The 15,725-nt window shown below is 40.1% G+C and overlaps 2 protein-coding genes across 5 annotated transcripts in view; one reads left to right on the top strand and one right to left on the bottom strand.

Moving 5' to 3' along the window:
• Window positions 1-15,725, top strand: part of GPN1 (GPN-loop GTPase 1) — a 22,060-nt gene continuing 6,335 nt past the window's right edge. For 3 of the 4 annotated variants that reach the window (XR_004959649.1, XM_036262307.1, XM_036262308.1), the window contains exons 1-11: window positions 1-166; window positions 1,604-1,697; window positions 4,309-4,348; window positions 7,316-7,382; window positions 8,627-8,664; window positions 11,290-11,368; window positions 11,565-11,659; window positions 12,453-12,498; window positions 13,339-13,485; window positions 14,176-14,258; window positions 15,454-15,493. Coding sequence is in view for 3 of the 4 variants with exons in the window: in XM_036262307.1 (XP_036118200.1) it covers window positions 56-166; window positions 1,604-1,697; window positions 4,309-4,348; window positions 7,316-7,382; window positions 8,627-8,664; window positions 11,290-11,368; window positions 11,565-11,659; window positions 12,453-12,498; window positions 13,339-13,485; window positions 14,176-14,258; window positions 15,454-15,493 (840 nt within the window). In the remaining variant the exon portion in view is untranslated. Of the gene's footprint in view, window positions 167-1,261; window positions 1,306-1,603; window positions 1,698-4,308; window positions 4,349-7,315; window positions 7,383-8,626; window positions 8,665-11,289; window positions 11,369-11,564; window positions 11,660-12,452; window positions 12,499-13,338; window positions 13,486-14,175; window positions 14,259-15,453; window positions 15,494-15,725 lie in introns of those variants that run through there. The other variant, XM_036262309.1, reaches the window with a different exon arrangement.
• Window positions 12,218-15,725, bottom strand: part of SUPT7L (SPT7 like, STAGA complex subunit gamma) — a 23,181-nt gene continuing 19,673 nt past the window's right edge. Inside the window, exon 6 of the transcript XR_004959648.1 lies at window positions 12,218-13,005. The gene's annotated coding sequence lies outside the window, so the exon portion shown is untranslated. The remainder of the gene's footprint in view (window positions 13,006-15,725) is intronic.

The following is a 15,725-nucleotide window of genomic DNA, read 5'->3' on the forward strand; positions in this document are numbered from 1 at the left end:
GTCTCTCTACCCACGCGTCGTCTCTGTGGTAGAGTGGGCGGGACCAAGGAGGAAGATGGCGGCGCCCACAGCTGCCGCTGAGCCCCAGGCTTCCGGGGGTCTTCGGCCCCCGGTGTGTCTGTTGGTGTTGGGAATGGCGGGATCTGGGAAAACCACGTTTGTACAGGTGATGTACGTGGCGCGGGCGCAGTAGGTGTGCGCGAGAGGTTGTGGAAGACCAGGAAAAAGTGGGGAAGGTCTTTCTGAGGAGTGAGGGGGCCGGCGCGTGGCTTTCGGGGACTTGCCAGCAACCCCGGTTCCTTACTCGGCGAAACCTTCTTGTACCCTAGCCTGGGTTAATTAAGGCTCCCTTTTGTGTACCTTCAGTGCATACTTGGTACATCTTACCACGTTGTACTGAAATTATCCTGATTTCTTTACTAATTGCTGACTTCTTTAAGGTAGAGGCTTACAAGTGACTGGTGATTAATACAGTGCGGTACCACAAAGGCTTTTGATGTAGATTGCTAAAGAATTACGTATTTCTTGTGCGCCTACCGCATTTCAGGTGTGGACAAAAAAAGGGTGCTGTAATAAGTCTAACCAAAAGTAACTTTACATGGTGATTAGATCATAAATTCTTTTTAAAAAATAGAATTTATTGGGCTGACATTGGTTAATAAAACTATACAGGTTTGAGGTGTACAGTTCTACAATACATCATCTGTATATTGTATTGTGTGTTCATCACCTCAAGTCAAGTCTCCTTCCATCATCATTTATCCCCCTTTTACACTCCTCTACCTCCCCCCACCTCCTTCCCCTCTGGTAATCACCATGCAGTTGTCTGTGTCTATGAGTTTTGTTTTGTTTTTGTTTTTCGCTTAATCTCTTCACCTTTGTCACCCAGCCCTGCAACCCCCACTCCTCTGACAGTTGTCAGTCTGTTCTCTATGAGTCTGTTTCAGTTTTGTTTGCTAGTTTATTTTGTTCATTAGATTCCACATAAGAGTGAGATCATATGGATCATAAGTTCTTAACTGGGCAGGTCTTGGTGGGTATTCACACCCCAGGCATATAACATCTTTAGTAAAAGGTTTATATTTGCTCTAAGCAAGACCTGTTCATTTTTGTGTGTGTGCATCTAAGTTAACACACTTTTGAAATCTCTCTTTCTAGAGAGCATGTAATCTTACTAACTATCCAATCCCTGCCTTTCTCCCACTTCCTGTGATCTTCCTTATGTTACCTCCTTAATTCCAAATGCATAAATAAAAGAAACTGCAAAACTGTTATTCTCTGGAGCATTTGAGATCTTGCTGCCTGGTAATTGTCATCAGTTTGACTCAAACACAGGCACTGGGGATACAGTGAAAATGAGGTTGACAAGGTTCCTGTTTTCATGGAACTACTGGTTTATTGGAGGTGGTAGAAAAAACTCCACCCAACGCAAGTAAATAAGAGATGGAAAGTAATGGAGGCTCTGTTAAACTGGGTAATAAAGAAAGGTTGCATTCATCTGAGAAATGGAGAATTGGAGGCGAATATTTCATAGAGAGAGAAATGTTCTTTGTCCTCTTCTCATGCCCTCTTTGTCTCCATTCCGCACCCCATATTTCTACAGAGGCTCACAGGCCACCTGCATAGCCAAGGCTCTCCACCTTATGTGATCAATCTGGACCCAGCTGTGCATGAAGTTCCCTTTCCTGCCAATATTGGTGAGTAAACTGTACTGTTCTGTGTAAAGTGCCTCGGAATGGAAAGCCTCCAGCCTGCCAGTTTTCAATACTTTCATTTTTTCTAAACTATCTACTTTCATTTCCTTTGAATTTGCTTGACTCCCTAAATAGGCTTCTGCCTTGTTCACATTTTCTCTTTATTTTTTTCCCTTTCCTAAGTTTGTTTCCTTTCCACTCAGTGTTATTTCTCCTTTCTGACCCAAGGGTGTCAGGCTGTTGTTTGGGAAAATGAAGTGACAGAAAGTCCTCTCACTTCTAGGCTTATGGCTCTGGTATTTACACCTTTTTATTTAGTTTCTTTTCTCAAAGTTTAGAGTGTAATGGTTCTTATGTGGTAGTTCACTTAATGATTTGTAGGAACCTTGCTTCCACTTAAAAGGTACATGGGAAAATGTGTATATGTATGCATATGTGCATTGTTTTGGGGAAAGGTTCCCAGTTATCATAGGAGGAATCTGTGACTATAAAAAGATAAGAATGGGTCTAATGTCATGAATCTTGATAGGATCTAGGCTTCCTGATCTAGGCTGTCACTGTGTTCTGATCCTCTCCTTAATCTTTTCTTAATTTTGTTCAGATGCTAATAAGATACAAACAAGCTAATAAAGGAAGGCTTTGTATCAAGAAGCAGAGATTGTTTTGAGAAGAGTTTGGTGAAGAATTTACCCATCTCCACACTGAAAGAATGGAATTTTAATAGTTGATGACTATTGACTGGTAGATAGATTTAGGTAGATATTACAGGTCAGATTAATTCCTTTAAAAAATCATTGTCTGTATTACCATTGTAATCAGTAGACAATTAAGAAATAACTTTTCTTTCTTGATTTAGCTCCTTTTTTTAATGCATATGGTTACTGACAAGGTATGTAAGTTGTCTCCTTGTATCAGACCACTTCTACCATAATTTGAGAGATTCTAGCCTAACATTCTTCATAGATTACTTAACAGTTATCCTTTGTAAGGACAGAAACCAATTTGAAGCTAAGGAAATTAGTAGAAGAGAATGCTAACAGACTGCTAAATGGCTAGTTTCAGTTTCTTACTGGTAGAGAAAATACAGAACACCTTTTTCCCTTTTAACATTTTTCTCACAATCTTACTTCTTTTTTTAAAAAATTTTTTATTTATTAATTTGTTTTTGTTACAGATGTTTCTCATTTTTCCCCCAGACACCCTCCTTCCCTTCCCCCCCACCCAATCCCCAGCTTTGTTGTCTATGTTCATTGGTCATGCATACATGCATATAAGTTCTGTGGTTTATCCCTTCCCCCACAAACCCCCCCTCCTCTGAGGCTTGTCAGCCTGTACCCCACCTCTATGTCTCCGGGCTAATTTTGTTCAGCAGTTTGTTTAGTTTATTATATTCCACAAATAAGTGAGAACATGTGATATTTGTCTTTCTCTGCTTGGCTTGTTATGCTTAGCATAATACTCTTCAGGTCCTTCCATGGCATCTCAAAGGATAAGAGATCTTTCTTTCTTACAGCTGCACAGTATTCCGTTGTGTACATGTACCACAGCTTTTTAATCCACTCATCTACTTGGGTTGTTTCCAGATCTTAGCTATTGTAAATAGTGCCACTATGAACATAGGGGTACATATATTCTTTCTGATTGGTGTTTCAGGCTTCTTAGGGTATAGTCCTAGAAGTGGGATCACTGGGTCAAATGTCAGTTTAATTTTTAACCTTTTTTTTTTTTACAAATTTTATTTATTTATTTAATTTATTATTATTTTTTTAGCCTCACCCAAGAACATTTTTTGATATTTTGTTCAGATAGAGTGTGGGGGGGTGGAGTGCAGAGAGAGAGAGAAACATCGACGTGAAAGGGACACATTGAGTGGTTGCCACCCACACAACCCAACCAGGGCTGGGGACAAACTGCAACTGAGGTACATGCCCTTAGCGGAAACCGAACCTGGGTCTCTCCAGACCGCAGGCTGATGCTCTAACTGCTGAGCCAAACCGGCCAGGGCCAATTTTTAACTTTTTGAGGTAACACCATAGTGTTTTCCACAGTGGCTGCACCAGTCTGCATTTCCACCAGCAGTGTACTAGAGTCCCCTTTTCTCCACACCGTCACCAACACTTGTTGTTTGATGATTTGTTGATGGCTCACAATCTTACTTCTTAAATCCTTTTTTTTTGTTAATCCTCACCCGAGAATATTTTACCACTGATTAAAAATTTTTTTTTATTCTTTATTGATTTTAGAGAGAGAAGAAAGGAGAAAGAGAGAGAGATACATCAACATGAGAGAGACACATTGATTGATTGCCTCCTGCAGGATCCCAACCAGGGCCTGGATTGAACCTGCTACCCACCTGGGTCTAACTGCAGAGCCAAACTGGCCAGGGCACAGACTTACTTCTTTTTCTATCACAGTTTAGTGATCTTAGCTTCAAAATTTAGAAAACAAATTTGAAAAGTAAATTTTCCAGGGGAGAGACTTATTTCTTTATCTTAGACGAAGCAGAGATGACTTGAGACACCTATTGGCTTAGGATATTATTGGTGGAGAGCCTCAAGCTATATATTTTTTTTATGTGTTAAATTCTTATTAATTCTTCTCCTTCTTCCCCTAGATATTCGTGACACTGTGAAGTATAAAGAAGTCATGAAACAGTATCCTTTTTTTACATCCTCTTTGGTGTTGACTCATCTCTGGCTAGTTAACCCTCTGTTTATTTTGTGGCTTTGAAAGAGTGTTTTTGCATTTCCTTGTGAAATATACTAACAAGAGCATTTGATTGCTTTAAAGTCATTTTATTAGGAGAATAAAAGATGAATGTGGGAAAAGGTATTGTAGCTGATTAGACCTATTCCTTGAGCTTGCTATTTCAGTTTTTTATTTTTATTTTTTTTAACTTATCTTTATTGTTGAATGTTTTACAGGTGTTCCTGATTTTTCCCCCATTGACCCTCTCCTCCCCACACTGTTGTTTGTGTCTGTTGGTTATGCATATATACATATAGGTTCTTTGATTTATTTCTTCCCACCTCCCAACCCCCTTCCCTTTGAGGTTTGTCAGTCTAACTACCAGTTTGTACTTCATAATCCCTTTACCTTTTTCACCCATCCCTCAATCCTCCCCATCTGGCAACCAACAAAATGTTCTCTGTATCTATGAGAGTGTTTCTGTTCTGCCTGTTCATTTTGTTTGTAGGTTCCATTGTCGATAGATAAGTATTCATTGCCATTTTGTTTGTTCATATATTTTATCTTTTTCTTCAAAAAGACCCTTCATCATTTCATACACTAACGGTTTGGTGGTGAACTCCTTTAACTTTTTCTTGTCTGGGAAAGTCTTTATATGGCCATCGATTCTAAATGACAGCTTTGCAGGATAGAGTAATCTTGGTTGTAGGTTCTTGCTTTTCATCACTCTGAATATTTCTTGCCACTCCCTTCTGGCCTGCAAAGTTTCTTTTGAGAAATCAGCTGACAGCCTTATGGGAACTCCCTTGTAGGTAACTAGCTGCCTTTCTCTTGCTGCTTTTAAGATTCTCTCTTTGTCTTGAACCTTTTGCATTTTGATGATGATGTGTCTTGGTGTGGGCCTATTGGGGTTCGTCTTGTTTGGGACTCTCTGTACTTCCTGGACTTGTATGTCTGTTTCCTTCAACAAGTTAGGGAAGTTTTCTGCCATTATTGTTTCAAATAGGTTTTCGATTTTTTGTTTTCTCTCTTCTCCTTTTGGCACCCCCAAGATGTGAATGTTGGCACACTTGAAGTTGTCCCAAAGGCTCCTTACACTGTCCTCATTTTTTGGGATTCTTTTTTCTTTTTGCTGTTTATTTTTTGCTTCCTTATATTCCAAATCGATGGTTTGCTTCTTGGCTTTACCTACTCTACTATTGAATCTGTGTAAATTATTCTTTATTTCAGTTAGTGCCTCCTTCATTTCTGACTGTGCATCCCTCATTTCTTACTGGTCCTTTTTTATGCTCTTGAGGCCCTCACTAAGTTCACTGAGGTTCTCACTAAGTTCATTGAGCATCCTTATAAGAAGTGTTTTGAATTCAGCATCTGTTAGGTTGCTTATCTCCATTTAGCTTAATTCTTTTCCTGGAGTTTTGTTCTGTTCTTTCACCTGGGACCTGTTTCTTTGTCTCCTCATTCTGGCCGCCTCTCTGTGCCTTCCTCTATGTGTTACTTAATGGGAGGTATGGGGCTAGCTGAGACCAGATGCTGCTTGTTTGAAAGAATTTAGGAAAACCTGATGCAGGATCCAAGACAGGCCAATCCTGTGGTAAAGCAGCTGGCAACAGCTTGGGTGGGCCTTAAAGTGGATGGAGCAGGGCCTCAGGGAATCACTAGGGAGGGGCAAACAGTGTGAGCCAAGTTGCTGGAGTCCCAGATATGGTGGCCGTCTGCCGCCCCAGGGAAGGGCTCACCAAAGGAACAAAGGCCTCTAACAGCACGTTTTCCAGGAGAAAGCAGCCTCTCCAGCCCTTGCTCCAATGCCAAACAAGCCAGTTCTTCCCCATATATGTCTGATGCCTTTCAAGCTGCCTCCCCCACTCTGGAGCCTGGAGGGTGCGAATCCGAGTAAATCCTTGCTTGGGCCCTTTAAGAGGAGCTGCCTGGGGCTCCAGCTGCCTCAGCCTCCCTGAGCCTCAGTTCCCGCTGGTTTTCCAGCCAGAAGTTATGGGGACTTCTCTTCCTGGCACTGGACCCCTGAGCTGGGTGCCTGGTGTGGGATGGGGACCCCTCAGTCCTCAGGGAGGACCTTCCCAGCCGAGGTATCCTACAGATTTTTATCCGCCACTCGTGGGTGTGGGACCAGCCCGTCTGCCTCCACCCCTCCTACCAGTCTCGATGTTGCTGCTTTAATTTCATGGTTGTAGGACTTCCATTCAGCTTGATTTCAGGCGGTTTTGAATGATGGTTGTTCTGTAGTTAGTTGTAACTTTGATGTGGTTGTGGGAGGACGTAGTACCATTTACCTACGCCATCTTGACCAGAAGTCTCGTATTTCAGTTTTCTTACTAACTTTCCAGACTATAGGCTGTTGTAATTAGAGAGCATAGATAATGAGAGGCTAGCTTGTAGCGTGACTGGGTCCCAGAAAGTAATATTGCCTTGGAAGCTACATCCATTGGTCACCCCCTCCTCAGACTGAGAAACCCTGAAATGAGTAGGTTGAGTAGGATCACCTCTTAGTACATTGCTGAGTGAAATGTGTACTTTCTCGCTAGGTTAAGTGTAGGTAGGAAGACTAGTTATAATAAGCAGATTGCTTGATTAGCGAGATCAGAGCAAGGGGTGTTTGTTATATAGATGATATTAATAGCTAATGCCAGCAGGTTGTCATGCCTGATACATCTGGCTATTATGATTTGGTCCCTTGAGTTTATTCATTTTGCCCGGCCATCCCTAAAACAATAAACAAATGAAGAAGCTCTTGATGGTGAATGTTTCCTATGAAGTTAAGGCTTTGTGGTACTTATTAGTCAAGGATTAGCTTATCAGTATCCATTAATAGACCACTAATGTTAAAATGTTGTTTATGTGAATGATGTCCTAGGTATGAACTTTATCATCTGAATTCATCTATAAGCAATTTAAATCCTCAACTTAGTGTCTAGATATGGACTTGGACCCAATGGTGGCATAGTGACCTCACTCAATCTCTTTGCTACCAGATTCGATCAGGTATGTCTGTTTTTATTTCTATGGGTATGGCTATGTAAAAACCTGTTACTATTTTTTTTTTTCCTTTATTGATTTTAGAGAGAGAGGAAATGAGAGGGAGAAAGAGATAGAAACATCAATGAGAGAGAACATTGGTCGGCTGCCTCCTGGATGCCCACCACTGGGGACTGGGCCCACAACCTGGGCATGTGTCCTGACCAGGAATCGAACTGGTAACCTCTTGGTGCTTGGGTCGACGCTCAATCCCTGAGCCACACTGGCTGGACAAAACCTGTTACTCTTAAATGCCTGAGCTTGATAACATTGGGAAAGAAGAGCAATAAACCTAGATATAAATACAGAAAATAAGTAGGCATTTTGGTAGATAGAGAAGTAGGCTATGAGAGGATGATCAATTTTATGAACTCTTCACATTAAATATTTGGGACAACCAGTAAAACAGAAATCCAGGAGACGTGGGCTTGTTTCTTGATCTATTATTGGCTTGTAGTGTTACCCTGAGGATGGAGTAGAGGGACGGGGGTGAGATAGGCTAGCAAGCATGGAACAGAAAAACAGTGGGGCTTTTAACTTGTAACAAATAATTGTCATCATTTAGGTTTTTTCTGTTACCGTCTATAAGAGTGTTGTAAGAGTGCTTTGTAATCAATTTTTTTACCCCGATGGCACTTCATGAGACAGGCTGTTAACATTTTGCTGAAGCATCAGAAGTGACTTGACAGTGACAGGTTAAGTCTTCAGCTTCTCAGACCCTTGCCCTGTGCTCCAGGGTGTTGCAGTGCTGCTGGTATGGCTGTGTTTCTGTGGTTCAGTGAGTTTATTAGTTGGTGTCCTATGATTGAGAACACAGATATTTAGTAGTTGGTACCTATGAAGTGGGCCACCTGGAGAGGGTCCTGTGTTGTTGTTTTTTTTACATCATTGCTGGAGGATTTATTTTATTTTATTTTATTTTTTTATCCTCACCCGAGGACATTTTTGCATTTTTCTTCAAATAGAGCGGAAGGAGGGAGGAGAGAAACAGCGACGTGAGAGAGACACATCAACTGGTTGCCATCCACACGACCCTAACCGGGACTAGGGACAAACTGCAACCCAGGTACGTGCCCTTAGCGGGAACTAAATGCAGGACTCTGTGGTCAGAGCCGACGCTCTAACTGCTGAGCCAAACTGGCCAGGGCGAGGGTCCTGTGATTTTTATGCTGAAATTGGATCCTGTTGTAATTAGCATCTTTTTCTTTTAGGTGATGAAATTTATTGAGAAGGCTCAGAACATGTCTAAGTAAGTGATTTCAGTTTAGACCTGTTTATTACTCTGTAGTTGACATGTTTCTAGGCTATTTTTGAAAGATTTTGGAATAGCATCAAGTTTTGAAAGGGTTTAGATTGAGATCAAACCATTAGAAATGAAAAAATGGTAGGCAACAAAGTCATTAAGATGCTATACAGTGTAGAGCTAAATTTAATAGTATCCCACCCCAGCCACTTTGGTATATGCCCATGGCTTCTTAGGAGATGTTTTGAAACTTTGTCCAAATTCAGTTATCTTTCTGCTTTTCTTGGGAAAACATAGTTGTTGGCATTAAAGTCTCTGAAACACCTTGTTCAAATGAATGTAATTTACATAAACCAGAGAGAATAATTGTATTTTCATTTTATTTATTTATTTTTTTAATATTTTCTTTATTGATATATTAGAGAGAGAGAGAAAGAGAGAGAGAGAGAGAGAGAGAAACATCTATGAGAGAAAAAATCGATTGGCTGCCTCCTGCATGCCCCCCACTGGAGATTGGGCCCACAACCTGGGCATGTGCCCTGACCAGGAATCGAACTAGTGACCTCTTGGTGCATGGGTCCACGCTCAACTGCTGAGCCACACCGGCTGGGCTGTATTTTCATTTTAAAAGTATCAAAATATAAAGTAGAATAATATTTGTTCATATTTTTACCTGTGGTAACTATTAATAGGTTTTTAATAGGTTTGCTTTTTAATTTTTATTTATTTATTTAATCCTCACCTGAGGATTTTTTTCCATTTATCTTCAGATAGAGTGAGAGGGAGGGAAGGGGAGAGGGAGAGAGAAACATCAATGTGAGAGAGACACATCAACTGGTTTGCCTCTCGCACACCCTGACCAGGGCCGGGGACCAAACCGCAACTGAGGTTTGTGCCCTTGACCAGGATCAAACCTGAGACTCTTTTGTCCACAGGCAGGCAGACACTCTAACCGCTGAGCCAGTCAGGCCAGGGTAATAGGTTGGCTTTTTAAAAAAAATAAAGATCATCGTTTTTATAAAAAAAAAAGGATGTATGCTCATTATAAAGAATTCAAACCATACATAACATTTAAAAGATGCAATTATCACTCACTAGAAATAACTATCATTATAATTATTACTTTAAATGTATTTTTTATTGATTTTAGAGAGAAGAAGAGAGAGAAACATCTATGTGAGAGAGAAACATTGAATAGTTGCCTCCTGTACCTACTCCAACCCTGGGGACTGAATACTACAACCTGGGCATGTGCTGTGACCGGGAATCAAACTAGTGACCTTTCGGTGCACAAGATGACGCTCAGCCAACTGAATCACACTGGCCAGGGCTATCATTGTTATTACTATTAGTGACTATCATTCCACACGTTTCTCTACATATGTACACAGAAGGATGGAGGGATAAGGTATTCATAAAAATAGGATCATACATACTAGAAGTAGTTTTTAAAAATATCTTTTGTGAGATATAAATTCACACACCATAAAGTTCACTCCTTTAATTTATATAACTTAGTGATTTTTAAATATACTCATAAAATTGTGTATTGATCCGTACTATCTAATTTCAGAGCATTTTTATTATCCCAGAAGAAACCCTGTACACATTGGCAGTCATTCCCTATTCTTTCTTTTTCCCAGTTCCTGGTGGCTGCACCATTTAACATTCTATCAGTGGTGCATGAAGGTTCCAGTTTTTCCACGTTCTTGCCAATACTTGTCATACCTTTGTTTTTGATTATAGCCATCTCATTGGATGTAAGGTGGTATCGCATATTGGTTTTGATTTGTATTACCTCAGTGGTTAATGATATTGAGCATCATTTCATGTATTTATTGGCTATTGGTATATATTTGGAGAAGTGTCTATTTAAATTATTTGCTCATTTTTAAAAACTTTTATTGAGATGTAATTCACATTCCATGCAATTCACCCATTTAATATGTATAACTGAGTGATTTTTAGTATCGTCACAGAATTGTACAACCATCACCACAATCAGTTTTAGATCATTTTCATCACCTGAAGAAGAAACCCTGTATTCTTTTTTTTTTTTTTAATCCTCACCTGAGAGAGACACATCGAGTGGCTGCCACCCACACAACCCCTCTGGGACCGGGGACAAACTGCAACCGAGGCACATGTCCTCAGCGGGGACCAAACCTGGGACTGTCCGGTCCGCAGGCCGACATTCCAACAGCTGAGCCAAACTGGCCAGGGCAACCCTGTATTCTTTAGGTATCACTCCCGTCCCTTCATTCCTCCCTCTCCACCTTTACCTACCCCACCCCTAAGCAACCGGATAGTTTCCCAAGAGATTTATTACTTTCTGGTTTTGTTTATATAATTTTTAATGCAGTGTGTTTCTATAACTAGCACAGTGTCCCCTGTAATCATTTACAGCAATCGATGGACTGCTGCTCTTATCCATTAGCATGAATATTGAATATTGAACAAAGCCTGGGGGAATGTGATATGCATTTTAAAGGCAATGGGAGGAATGTAGACTTGGCAATGGGAAGAGGTTATTCCAATCTTAGATAACTAGAAGTTTGGTGTTTTGTGTAATGGAATATTTTCAGCATTGCACAAGTATAACACCTCTTTAATGGTCTTTTCTTACCACAGATATGTCTTGATTGACACACCTGGGCAGATTGAAGTATTCACCTGGTCAGCTTCTGGAACAATCATCAGTGAGGCCCTGGTGAGTATTGTAGGACTTGTTACTTAGAACTAGACTGGATAAGCATATTTTTATTGCCTGGGACCTATGTGGAAGGGAGTTATAGAAGCTCTATACATCCTGCCTAAAGTGGTTTCCCTTGCTAAAGAAGGTAGGAAATGTTTGGGGACAGATCATAAGCCCTTTGGCTAAGGCTTTGATTGTTTTGTATCTTTAGGCATCCTCGTTTCCAACAATTGTCATTTATGTAATGGACACATCAAGAAGTACCAACCCAGTGACCTTCATGTCCAATATGCTCTATGCCTGCAGGTAATTGGTTATTGGTGGGCATGATATTACATCAAGGTAAGAGGCCTCCTCTTCTTTGAGTCCTGAGTGCTTACCCCTAGATTTGTGCCCATTTCAGATTTGCCACTCAGTTTAGTGATATTGGCATTTATTTAGTGGTATTAGCTCATAGAGTTCCTTTTCTGTGTTATAAGTACAGTGAAATTATAACATAAGGAGAGATTATGAATAAAAAGATTGATCCATAATTCTAAAATACACAGGTTTGCCCCAAGTGTGGTGCCCTTAGGAGAAGAAGGACATGCCTCAATATACATGTCAGTGCATTAGACCTAGGAGCAGGGTATATCATTATTGAAGGTGAGAGAATTTGATTTTGGAGGTACACAGAAGCCATCACCAACATTTATCCCTCTAATATGACTAGGGATGTCTTTTCTTACTAGATACAAGAATTCCTAGTCCAACTAGAAATCTAGTGACTGACAGCATTTGCTCATTTTTATATTAGTTGTTTAAAAGACAATCATTTGGTAAAAACAAACACCCAAACAAAAACACACAGAAAACAGGATCGGTAGCAAAGCATTATTACTCAAAGGAAGAGAGAGACTATATGTGTGTGTTATTTGAGTGATGGTGGTGGTGGTTTTCCACCTTGGGAGAGGAGGATATGTACCTTGTAAGAATGGATACCTTATACTTAGAGACTGAACTTACTCTCCTTCTCTTTACTCAATTCCAACAAACTGACACTGGATAAATAAGAGCTGAAGAGTTTTTAAATAATAATGTCTTGATGTTTGATTTTCAGCATCTTGTACAAAACCAAGCTTCCTTTCATTGTGGTCATGAACAAAGTAAGTGGATCCTTACTGTTGTGATTCAATATTTCTTTTTCATGAGAACATTGTGTTATTGGAAGATTTGGAATAGATAGGAAGAATTATTTCAGATGGTGGAGAGCAGATTCACAGGTAGATTCATGAAACAGTCGTGGGTATTTCTAGGAAGAAGATTCCATCAGATTGAGTATTTATCACTGACTCTTACCCAAAGTTATTTTAGCCTACATAGAGCAGCCCCTCACCCATAAGGTGTAGGTTATCTTTCAGAATCAAGACCAGGGGCAGGGGGTTGGCATAGGACTGCTAGTCTTTTGGAATTGGCAACTAAAATAAAGACAAAACTTCCCTATTGGTTTGTAGCTTGATAGACTACTTGACTTCAGAGCCTGGAATGTGCTGATATACACTTTGGTCATAGTCACTTGGCAGTGGATAGTGAAGGGTCTGCTTCATCCAAGAGAACAGTTTACACTGTACAGCAGTCTTGGTTCTTTGTGGCTTGTTGCAGTGGAAGAGGAACTGGGGGAAGCAGAGAAAGAAAGCACATGAATAATTGCTTTATTTATTTATTTTTATTTAATTTATTGGGTGACATGGTTATAATAAAACCGTATAGGTTTCAGGTGTACAATTCTATAATACACCATCTGTACACTGTATTGTGTGTTCACCCAAAATCAAGTCTTCCTCCGTCACCATTTATCTTTCCGATACCCTCTTCTACCTACCTTCATCCATAAATGATTGCTTTTTGCTATCACCATTTAATTAATTAAAAAATTGTGGGAGGATGCATTGTTTGATGTCTAAACTCATCTCTGGTTGCTCATAGTTGGCTTCTCTCTGGTACAGACTGACATCATTGATCACAGCTTTGCAGTGGAATGGATGCAAGATTTTGAGACTTTTCAAGATGCCTTGAATCAGGAGACTACATACGTCAGTAACCTGACTCGTTCAATGAGCTTGGTGTTAGATGAGTTTTACAGCTCACTTAGGGTAAACTTTTTCTTCTGTCCATACTGACAGTCTTTCCAAGTAACCTCTTAACCCATAGGGCTGGCTTTGAACCCATCTTAGGAAGGAAGTTTATTACCTTCTGAAAAGTAAATTTTAAAGCATTACCTTATTAAAAGCTGAAGTTTTAAGAGATAAATTAGAGTCCCTACCCTCATAGAGTTTATGGTCTAGTTAGAAACTACACACAGAATTGACACATATGATATATTGTGGTAAGTACCTTAAGAAAGACTGGAAGTTGGGCCTGATGGTGGTAAGAGGGCAGATCACATGAAATGAGAAATTGTGAAGGATATAACATTAGAGATATGCTTTGAAGGAAGATAAGATTTGTATAAGCAAAAGCAGAGCATATATTAATTGCCCAAGCAAAGGCACTGAGATACTAATTTTCATAGAGAACAGACAGTGGTTTGATTCCATAGAGAACAGATAAAAAGTCCTGCTACTTGTTCAGCTCTAATTACCTTTGTCAGTTCTTTATTTTCCATACACTTATTTCCATGATTTTTTAGTAGGCATGCTGTTTTGTTTTAGCTTTATTCTTTATCAGAGACTTTTTTAAGTAAACTTCTTTGATGAAGATTTTATGAGATCTGAACAAATTAATGTACATCATTAAAAAATACAGATTTATTTCCTTAGTGGTATTAATGTTGCTTTTGTCAGGTGGTAGGTGTGTCTGCTGTTCTGGGTACAGGCTTAGATGAACTCTTCGTGCAAGTCACTAATGCTGTGGAAGAATATGAAAGGTGAGAACAAAGGAAAATCCTATTGGTGACATTCTTAGTAACCCACAATTCTGATATGATAGTGGTTTTGCCAGGCAAAGCTTTTTGGTTTTCATAGTGTACATAGTATATTTGGCATGCATATGTGTACTGGATCTGACCATACTTGGGGGTAAAAAGTCCCAGTTAACTTTTTAAAAAAGGAGTATAAAAATCTTCACTATTTAATAAGTAAGAGCGGGCAGGAGTCATCAGACTTTTTGTAAAAAGCCAGATAATTATTGTAGGCTTTGTGGGCCATATGATCTGTTACAACTGCTCAACTCTGTCATTGTGGCACAAAAGCATCATAGACAATTTGTAAATGAGTAAGCGTGGCTGTGTTCCAGTAAAACTTTATTTACAAAAATAGGCAGTGTGTTTGATTTGGCCTGTTTGCCACATTGGCTGACCCCTGATTAAGAACATAGACTTTGGCCCAGCCAGTGTGGCTCAGTGGCTGAGCGTTGACCCATGCACCAAGAGGTCACTGGTTCAGTTCCTGGTCAGGGCACATGCCCAGGTTGTGGGCCAAATTCCCAGTGGGGGGCATGCAGGAGGTGGCCAGTGGATGTTCTCTCATTGATGTTTCTCCCTCTCCCTTCCTCTCTCTCTAAAATTAATAAAAAGGAAAAAAAAAAAGATGAAAATCTTAAAAAAAAACCACATAGACTTTGGAATCAGACAGTTATGACTTGGATTTCTATTTCCTCTACTTAATAAATGAGTGAGCTTATCTACAAATGAGGAAATAGTTTTCCTCATTTGTAGATAAGGGATAATAGCACTTGTTATGCCTGATATCCAGTGAATTTTTTTTTTTTTTTTATCCTCACCCGAGGATATTTTTCCATTTTTTGTGCAGATAGAGTGGGAGGGCGAGAGAGGAAGGGGGAGAGAGAGAGAGAGAAACATCGACGTGAACGGACACATCGAGTGGCTGCCACCCGCATGACCAACCAGGGCCGGGGACAAACTGCAACCGAAGTACGTGCCCTTTAGCGGGAACTGAACCCGGGTCTCTCCGGACCGCAGGCCGACACTCTAACCGCTGAGCCAAACTGGCCAGGGCTCCAGTGAAATTTTTTATTGTCAGAGTCCTAGGAAAATAGAAATGATATGGGGCAGGCAGGATAGATTATTAAGCATAGAAATTTAGAAAGTGTTTCTCTTCCAGGGAGTATCGTCCTGAATATGAACGTCTGAAGAAATCCCTGGTAAGAGAGGAGGGGGCTGTTTGTGTATTTTGGGACCACTAGAAAAACAACCTCAAACCTTATCCTGCCATTAATATTTTTGTTTTGGCTATCAGTGTGTCTTTTAGGTACTTGTTAAACATGTAAATTTCTGTGTGTGCTGTGTGGATACAGAAAGGCCCCTTAATTATTTTTCTTCTTTTTTTTTCCTCACCCGAGGACATTTTTCCATTTTTTGTTGAGGTAGAGTGGG

The sequence above is a fragment of the Molossus molossus genome, unplaced genomic scaffold (genome assembly GCF_014108415.1).
Source record: "Molossus molossus isolate mMolMol1 unplaced genomic scaffold, mMolMol1.p scaffold_m16_p_15, whole genome shotgun sequence".
Taxonomy (NCBI): Eukaryota; Metazoa; Chordata; class Mammalia; order Chiroptera; family Molossidae; genus Molossus; species Molossus molossus.